This window comes from Mandrillus leucophaeus, unplaced genomic scaffold (assembly GCF_000951045.1).
Source record: "Mandrillus leucophaeus isolate KB7577 unplaced genomic scaffold, Mleu.le_1.0 Scaffold46, whole genome shotgun sequence".
Classification (NCBI taxonomy): Eukaryota; Metazoa; Chordata; class Mammalia; order Primates; family Cercopithecidae; genus Mandrillus; species Mandrillus leucophaeus.
In genome coordinates this window covers 1,160,726-1,169,537 of record NW_012104920.1, presented here as the reverse complement: position 1 = coordinate 1,169,537, position 8,812 = coordinate 1,160,726, and the positions used below count along the sequence as shown (strand labels likewise).

At 54.7% G+C, this 8,812-nt stretch overlaps 1 protein-coding gene across 1 annotated transcript; it reads left to right on the top strand.

The window, feature by feature from the left end:
• The first annotated feature begins 3,156 nt into the window (after positions 1-3,156).
• Positions 3,157-8,310, top strand: ATP1B2 (ATPase, Na+/K+ transporting, beta 2 polypeptide). Its single transcript, XM_011994543.1, has 7 exons — positions 3,157-3,890; positions 5,667-5,795; positions 6,137-6,241; positions 6,348-6,553; positions 6,933-6,989; positions 7,816-7,914; positions 8,019-8,310. The coding sequence occupies exons 1-7, from the start codon at positions 3,779-3,781 to the stop codon at positions 8,181-8,183; spliced, it is 873 nt and encodes a 290-aa protein (XP_011849933.1). The 5' UTR covers positions 3,157-3,778; the 3' UTR covers positions 8,184-8,310.
• Positions 8,311-8,812: the final 502 nt, after the last annotated feature.

The window sequence follows — 8,812 nt, the reverse complement described above, 5'->3', positions numbered from 1 at the left end:
TGGTGTTTTTTTCTTTGCTATTTAATGTTTAAATGTTTTTTGTTCGTTTGTTTGTTTGTTTTTCAGACTCCCTCTGTCGCCCAGGCTGGAGTGCAATGGTGCGATCTTGGCTCACTGCAACCAAAATAGAATTATTTTTCTTTTTTCTTTCTTTTGAGATAGTCTCTTGCTCTGTCACCTAGGCTGGAGTGCAGTGGCGTGATCATAGCGATCCAATCCTCCCAGCTCAGCCTCCTAAGTAGCTGGGACTAGTGGTGGCTACTAGTCTAACCTGGCTAAAATGCCTGACTAATTTTTAAATAAGTTTTTTGTAGAGATGGGGTCTCGCCAGATGGGGTCAAGCCCAAGGCTGGTCTTGAACTCCTGGGCTCAAGGGATGCTCCCGCCTGGGTCTCTCAAAGTGCTGGGATTACAGGCAGGGGCCATTGTTATTGAGGTTCCTTGCAGAGGGAGCCTTTCCATGTTCATGTCCAATTTAGCAGTTGGCCACACTCAGTCTCACGTATTCAGTTGTAGACATAACATGCTTACCTTGTACTCATTTGGAATCTGGCTGAACTCCCACACGTTGTAGGTCCCCCAGAATTCTGTGCTCGTGGTGCATCTGGAACGCTGTGTGAATGGGACGTATCTCCTCTGCTCACAGGCATGCGCCAATGCTCCACTGTATGTCACTTACAAAGCACAAATTCAAAGATAGAACTATGAAGAATTTCAAGACAGCGATGGCATTCAGCTCCATAAATGTTTGGCGGGGAAAGAAAAGCAATAGCATAGTTTTATTTATTTTTCATTTATTTATTTATTTTTTGAGACGGAATCTTGCTCTGTTGCCCAGGCTGGAGTGCAGTGGCGCCATCTCAGCTCACTGCAAGCTCCGCCTCCTGGGTTCAAACCATTCTCCTGCCTCAGCCTCCCCAGTAGCTGGGACTACAGGCGCCCACCACCGCGACCGGCTAATTTTTTTTTTTGTATTTTTAGTAGATGCGGGGTTTCACCATGTTAGCCAGTATGGTCTCGATCTCCTGACCTCGTGATCCGCCCGTCTCGGCCTCCCAAAGTGCTGGGATTACAGGCGTGAGCCACTGCGCCCGGCCAATAGCAGAGTTTTAAACCAAACTACTATGAGCATGGGCCTTGCATGACTGTGCAGGTCCCATGTCAGGAAGCTGGCCTTGGACTGGAGGGAGTGGGTTTGAGGACGTGGATGACAGTTTGAATGTGAGGTGTTGAGAACTTGGGCTAAGGATTTAAGGTAACAGTTGAAAGGAGAAGAAAAACCTCTCCCAAGATTTGAAGAAAGATTAAAAGAGGTGGAGATAATGATTCTTTTTCTTTTTTCTTGAGACAGAATCTTGCTCTGTTGCCCAGGCTGGAGCACAATGATGCAATCTTGGCTCACTGCAACCTCCGCCTCCTGGGTTCAAGCGATTCTCCTGCCTCAGCCTTCTGAGTAGCTGGGGTTACAGGCTCCCACCACTGTATTCGGCTAATTTTTGTAGTTTTAGTAGAGACGTAGTTTCACCATGTTGGCCAGGCTGGTCTTGAACTCCTGAGCTCTGGTCTGGAACTCCTTTGCTTAGGTGATCCGCCAGCCTCAGCCTCCCACAGAGCTGGGATTACAGTCATGAGCCACTGGGCGTGGTCAAGATAATGATTTTCTTTTTTTTTCTTTTTTGAGATGAAGTCTTACTCTATTGCCCAGGCTGGAGTGCACTGGTGCGATCTTGGCTCACTGCAACCTCCACCTCCCGGGTTCAAGCTATTCTGCCTCAGCCTCCTGAGTAGCTGGGATTGCAGGTGCACACCACCACACTCTGCTAATTTTGCTTTTTTTTTTTTTTTTTTTTGAGACAGAGTCTCATTCTGTTGCCTAGGCTGGAGTGCAGTGGTGCAATCTCGGCTCACTGCAAGCTCAGCCTCCCGGGTTCACGCAATTGTCCTGCCTCAGCCTCCCAAGCAGCTGGGACCACAGGTGCCCACCACCATGCCCGGCTAATTTTTTTGTATTTTTAGTAGGGACAAGGGTTTCACCACGTTAGCTAGGATGGTCTCGATCTCCTGACCTCGTGATCCACCTGCCTCGGCCTCCCAAAGTGCTGGGATTACAGGCATGAGCCACCGCGCCCTGCCTAATTTTGCATTTTTAAGTAGAGATAGGGTTTCACCATGTGGGCAAGGCTAGTCTTGAACTCCTGACCTCATGATCTGCCCGCCTTGGCCTCCCAAAGTGCTGAGATTACAGGCATAAGCCACTGTGCCCGGCCTGAGATAATGATTCTTAGCATGTGGTATTTAGAGGCAAGTGTACTCCCCTCCTAGACTGTGAGCCCCGTGAGAGTGTAACCTCTCTGGCCTCCCCAGGGCTACAGTACACAGTCTATAGAGGTGCTCAATAAATGTTTGCTGACCCAAGTAGACATATAAGGATGGGAGTTCAGACGTCGGGGTGGGGCTGCCAGGAGGCAGAGAACAGAAGTAGACCTGGCTGCAGGGCTGGGGTCTCAGGGCAGTGCTGGGGACTGGGAATGTGGTGTTGAGAGGGCTTCAGGGAGACGTGATGGGAAGGTGGGGAAGCCTCTACACGCGGACAGAGCCAGGTGGTGTGGACAGGGGCTGTGAGATTGGAGAAGGAGGCATCTGGGGGACTGGTAGCGGTTCCCAACAGGGGAACGTCCCTCTGAGGGTGGCCTTTATCCATCTCTGCGTGGCCTGTCCTAGCTTCCCTCGGCCAGCCTCGCGGCTGGTCTCTTCGTTCTCTTTCTTGATCTCTAGCTCTTTATTCCTCTGACATTCTGCCCCATCTGCTCCTGGACTCTTCCACCGCATGTATATCTTACTCTCTTTCTAACTCCCTGCCTGGGGCCCCCACCTTTGAGCATATATCATCAGCTTCTTTCTCTGTCGTTGCGTTTCTCTGGGGTTATCTTTCCCTCTACTCCGCCCGGACACGCCCTCTATCTCTTCCTCCCACCCTGTCCCAGTCCAGTACTTGGGGTGGGGGTAATGGAGAGACCGCCAGGTCCCTTAGAAGAGGCAGGGGGGCGGGCCCAACCTCTCCATATTTACATATGTATGAGGTCGCCTGGGCCAGTGGCAAGGAGGCGGAGCTTCTGGGGGTGGGAAGGGGGCGGGCACCCCCAGAGCCGCAGAGTATAAAGACCGCGCTCGGCGACCGCGGGCCCCGCACTGCTGAGGAGCGGAGCCTCCGCTTGGGGGGCCCCCCATCCCTGGCTGTCCCCCAACTGCGCGTCCCCGCCCCACCCCCGCGGCTGAGCCACCACTGGTGCAGTGGTCTCCGCTTGGCGGAGGGAGCCTTGAGCTTCGTTCCACAGCTTCTTTGCATCTTGAATTTCGGGGCGGCCCCCTCCCCCACCTCTCCCTGCCTTTTTGTACCCCGCTTTTTTTCTGCATTCTGCTCGGCTTTTGTAGCCGTCTGCTTTTGCACCCCTTTTCGTTTTGTTTCTAGACGGTTTGGCGAGGGTGAAGCTGCGTTCATACCCCTTCCTCTTGTTATTCTCTCCTGCTCTGACAGCACCCCTTTTCATCGCAGTTGGGGGGCCTAGGATCGGTGCATCTTCCGCCGCGCTGCCAGCACCCCGCAGCGCGTGGCCGTGCACCCCGGAATCTGCAGCAGCTGCATATCTGAGGGGGGTCTCCTTTGCCTCCGGCGCCTTTGCTCCCCGCGCTTTTGGTTGTGTGGAGGGCTTCAGCGCGCGGCGCCCCCGCTTCTCCGCAGCCCCCTGCCCCGCGCCCGGACTAGACCCGCGCCGCCAAGATGGTCATCCAGAAAGAGAAGAAGAGCTGCGGGCAGGTGGTTGAGGAGTGGAAGGAGTTCGTGTGGAACCCGAGGACGCACCAGTTTATGGGCCGCACCGGGACCAGCTGGGGTACGCAGGGCCGGCAGCAACGGGCGGGGGAGAGCCGCGGGGTGACGCCTCGGGGGCGCAGGGTCCTGCCGATGCGGCCCCAGCTCCCTTCCCGGGTCCCCGGCGTCAAGCCTCCCTGCCGGGCTCTGGGCTGGGAGGGGGCCGAATCGCCAGCCTAATCTCCCCGGCTGGCCGTGCGGAGGCGGAGAAAGTAGGTCACAGCCGCCTTCCCGCCCCCCGCGGAGCCCCCTCGGGCGGGGGGTCGCCAGCTCTGCCTGCGTGTCCGCGCCGTGGCGCTCACACTCCCTCTCGGGGCCTGTCCGTTCCACACGGGCGTCCCCCACCTCCAAAGAGCGCCCCTTCCCTCCCTCCGTCTCTCACTAGCTCGGCAGCCCCGTCTATTTTTAGCTCGTGCCCACCCCCTGGACCCTGGGAACGTTCATGAAGGGGCGGGTCTTGAGGGGGTGTGTTAGGGGGGTTCTTCACGGCGGAAGTTGTATCCCACCGCCTGGCCTTGGGAGCCTTCTCTGACTGCTTTGTGGGTTGGGGGGCTGCTGAGAGTATGAGTTTTTCCGAGGCTGCAGGTTTTGCTCCCATGTAGGTGGCGGAGGGAGGAGTGGTCACTGTGGTGATTTGTGTGCATCAGCCAGCCAGGTGTCTGTGACAGTCGGATGACTTGGGAGCCTCCCCAGGCTGACCATGGCAGGACTCAGGGAGTTGTAGTAGTTGTGGGGGGGGGGGTCTGGTGACCTGCACAGGTGCAGGTGAGGGGTGGAATTCTTCCAAGAGGGATGGTCAAGCTGGGATGTTGCGACACAGGGGACACTGTGTGACACGGTTTACAATTTTTCCACACTGATTTGTCACTGTCCCCATCCGTCCACCCACTCAGGAGCCCACGAGGTGGGTCCCATGCCATCCATGCCCTCAGGGAACTCAAACTCCAGCCCCTGGAATGAAAGGATCCAGCAATGCTTGGGAGAGCCAGAGGACTTCATGGAAGAAGTGTCTTCTGAGATGGAAGGATTGGGAGTCCAGGGTGGTGGGAACAGCCGGCCCCTGGGCCCTTACTTCAGGCAGGGGAGCCATGGAGAAACCCCACCAAGGGAAGGCTGTGGGAGATTCTGCCTTTCCTCCTTGCCTCTGCCCAGGGTGCTGGGTGTGAGCTGAGGGTGGGGTGACTGTGGAAGGTTCTAACAAGCTGTCTCTGAGAGATTTGTAGCTAGGCTAGGGTGTTAGGTCTTGCATTTCAGGAACTGTGTTCAAAGTCTGGCTTCTGAAGGGCACCAGGAGAGAGATTTTGCTATTCAAATCTGAGGGTCCAGGCTCTGCGGGGTGGCATGAGAGTTTGCTTGTGAATGGTGGCCAGTACCCGCTTAAAAAGTCACCATGCTAGCACAGCTTTAAGCATGAGTATGAGTGCAGAGGTAACAGATGTGTGCCTTTTCAGGACTAAGCATGGTTGAGAAGTTGGAAATGTAATTGGAGGCAAAGTAACAGCAGCCTATACTTGGAGTTGCCCCAGCAACAAGAGTTTAGGTCTCTGTGGCCTCCACAAGGTCGGGCTTCACTGTGCCCTAGGACCGGGAGGGGGTTGGGAGTCATGGCTGGAAACCAGACACAACTGCCTGCTTCCAGCTTGTCTCATTTTGCTCCCAGGGGAAGGCTCTAAGACATCCCTGTGGCTCTGTGACCAGTCCCAGTGCAGAACTTCAGAGTGGGTAGAGGGGTGTGTGGGGATAGGTGAGGTGATGGTGGGAATGTTAGGCCCTGCTGACCCTGTTTCCTCCTCCCTAGCCTTTATCCTCCTCTTCTACCTCGTTTTTTATGGATTCCTCACCGCCATGTTCACCCTCACCATGTGGGTGATGCTGCAGACTGTCTCCGACCATACCCCCAAGTACCAGGACCGACTGGCTACACCGGGTGAGTGTCGCGGCTCCCCCTGCCAGCTACTCTAACTGCTCTTGTGCCCCCAAACCTCCAGAAGGAACTCATAGTTCCTTCCGGGAGTTTAATTCTGATGACCCAATCCCCATGTTCTGGGAAGTTCTTCTTGGAATCTGTCCACCTTCCCATTTCCTGCAGTTGGGAGCTGTGTGATTTGGGCATGTGGCAGATAACCACGGGAGATCTCCCTCCCGTGAAGACGATCTCAGATATTCACCGCTGTCCCCACCCTGGTGTTCCCTGTGTCCATTTTCTTCCCTCTGTGTGCAGCCCCTCATCTTATAGATACCCCCAACTTCTGCCTTTGTCGGCTGTAGGCTTGATGATTCGTCCCAAGACTGAGAACCTTGATGTCATTGTCAATGTCAGTGACACTGAAAGCTGGGACCAGCATGTTCAGAAGCTCAACAAGTTCTTGGAGCGTGAGTGTGGGCCTGGCTATGTGGCAGTTCACGACTTCAGGCAGGGGACTGGGGACCTTGGAAGTGGAGCATCTGGCCCCTGACTCTCTCCCTCCCACCTCCTTAGCTTACAACGACTCTATCCAAGCCCAAAAGAATGATGTCTGCCGCCCTGGGCGCTATTACGAACAGCCTGATAATGGAGTCCTCAACTACCCCAAACGTGCCTGCCAATTCAACCGGACCCAGCTGGGCAACTGCTCCGGCATCGGAGACCCCACCCACTATGGTTACAGCACTGGGCAGCCCTGTGTCTTCATCAAGATGAACCGGGTACCTATGACCTTGGTCCCCAGGGTGAATGGAGGAAGGATCTGGGGACACCACCTGCAGACAGTTGCATCCTTTCACTGGGGCTAATGGGCATGAGAGAGGCTTGGATGTTTGTGTAGCTGAGAGGAAAAGAGAGGCGGGGCTCTTGGAGGCTAAGCTCTGTAGCTAGAAGGCTGGATGCCTTTTTTTTTTTTTTTTTTTTTTTAAAGACAGGGTCTCGCTATGTTGCCAAGACTGGCCTTGAACTCCTGAAATTAAGCTATACTGCGCCTCAACCTCCCTAGTAGTTGGGACTACAGTCCGTGGCTTAGCTTGGTCTGGATGCCCATCTTTGACAACTTCTTTCTCTGACTCTCTTCACCTTCCATCCTCACTTCAGGTCATCAACTTCTATGCAGGAGCAAACCAGAGCATGAATGTTACCTGTGCTGGGAAGGTGAGTTCGTTGGGCCTTCTCTGCCTGCTCACCTGTGTGTCCTTCATGGTTTCTGTGTAATTCACCTGACTCTCCCTATCTTCTTTGCTCCTAGAGGCCCCATCAACATAGAAACAAGGGGGTAAGAGTGGGCTTGTGGGCTCCACCGTAGCTTGAACTCCGAGGGCCTCGCACTCCTCTAGCTTCTCTCTAGGATGCAGAGGCCTGCTCTCCTACGGGCAGACACACGCCCTCCTTCACCAACACCCTGGCCTCTGGCTTCTCTCCCTAACGCTTCCACCTTCTCCTTTATTCCCGGATTGTCCATATCTTTCGCTCTCCCTCCCATATGGCCCCCACCCGTCAGTTCCTTCTAGGTATCTGGTAGCTGCTGATCTGTTAGCACCATCTGCCACCACTTCGTTGTCCTTGGGACCCTGTTCCCCCCTACCCACCCCCCGGTCTGTCCTTTCTAGAAACTTGCTGCTCCCTCCACATCCCCTTCCTTGCTTTCTATTCAACCCTTAATCATGTATCTGTTCTTTCTTGGCTCTGCTCCAGAAACTGATTCCTGAGGATGGGGTAAGAACTTGGGGTAGGAGTAGAGTAGGAGGCTTTCGTGTCATTAGCAGCCTTCAGGAGTTCCTAGAATGATGACAGAGACAGACCATCCCCTCATCTACACACGCAGACACACTCACACAGACTCACAGCTCCAGGGAGGCAAACTTGAGACAGGAATAATCGGGGGCGAAGGAAGAACAAAAGAACAAGTGGAAGTCTGGTGAGCTCCTGGGTGCCTGCCATCCCTAACTGGCTCACGCCCTATCTTCCTGCACCCCCACAGCGAGATGAAGATGCTGAGAATCTCGGCAACTTCGTCATGTTCCCTGCCAACGGTAACATCGACCTCATGTACTTCCCCTACTATGGCAAGAAGTTCCACGTAAGTCCCGGGGAGGCCCAGGCTGATGGCGGGTGCGGGTGGTGAGCTAGGGAAGGAGGCCGCATCGCCCCAGGCCTAGACCCTGCACTGCTCCTCCGGCCCAGGTGAACTACACACAGCCCCTGGTGGCCGTGAAGTTCCTGAATGTGACCCCCAATGTGGAGGTGAATGTAGAATGCCGCATCAACGCCGCCAACATCGCCACAGATGATGAGCGAGACAAGTTCGCCGGCCGTGTGGCCTTCAAACTCCGCATCAACAAAACCTGAGGCCCCTTCCTCCCACCCCGTCTCTCTCCTGTGGATGCTCCTGGAATGTCCCTGACCCTGCCTGATCCCTCCCTCACCCACCCCAAAGGTATTTTTGATAACAGAGCTATGACTTGTCTGAGCCTCACACCCTTTTCCTTGACTTCTCAACCCAGCCTGAAGTCCATTGCGCTTCCCCGTCACTCACATTTCCAACCAACTTCTCCCAACCTCAGATCAGTGAGAGGGAGCTGGGCTAAGATGGCCACAGAGGAGTTAGGAGGCTCTCTAGTTCTGGTTTAGCTGTGAGAGCTATCCACTCTCCTGCCTGCATATCCCCTGAGAGTTATAGGAAGTGCTCACTGACCCACCCACCCAGCTACATACCCCCACCCCCCACACACATACAAACGTGCACACGTGTCTCATTTCACCCCTTTGCTTCCAGAGATGAATGTGGCACTCCGTCCTTCCATTCCTAAGCTCTAGCCACTGGTCCTTGATCTCTCACACTTTCTCCCTGTCTACACAGTCGCCATCTTGGTGACTTTGAACTTATCTGGCTCCTGGGCAGGTGTTCTCCTCCTCTCCATCCCTATTCTCTCCTCTGAAATGCACCTTTTTGTAATTGAGGACAAGGTGGTTCTGTG

Coding starts and splice junctions, on each gene's coding strand:
- ATP1B2 (XM_011994543.1), top strand. CDS start 3,779: ATGGTCATCCAGAAAGAGAAGAAGAGCTGCGGGCAGGTGGTTGAGGAG. Junction 5,796..6,136: donor GGACCGACTGGCTACACCGG/GTGAGTGTCGCG, acceptor TGTCGGCTGTAG/GCTTGATGATTCGTCCCAAG. Junction 6,990..7,815: donor ATGTTACCTGTGCTGGGAAG/GTGAGTTCGTTG, acceptor GCACCCCCACAG/CGAGATGAAGATGCTGAGAA.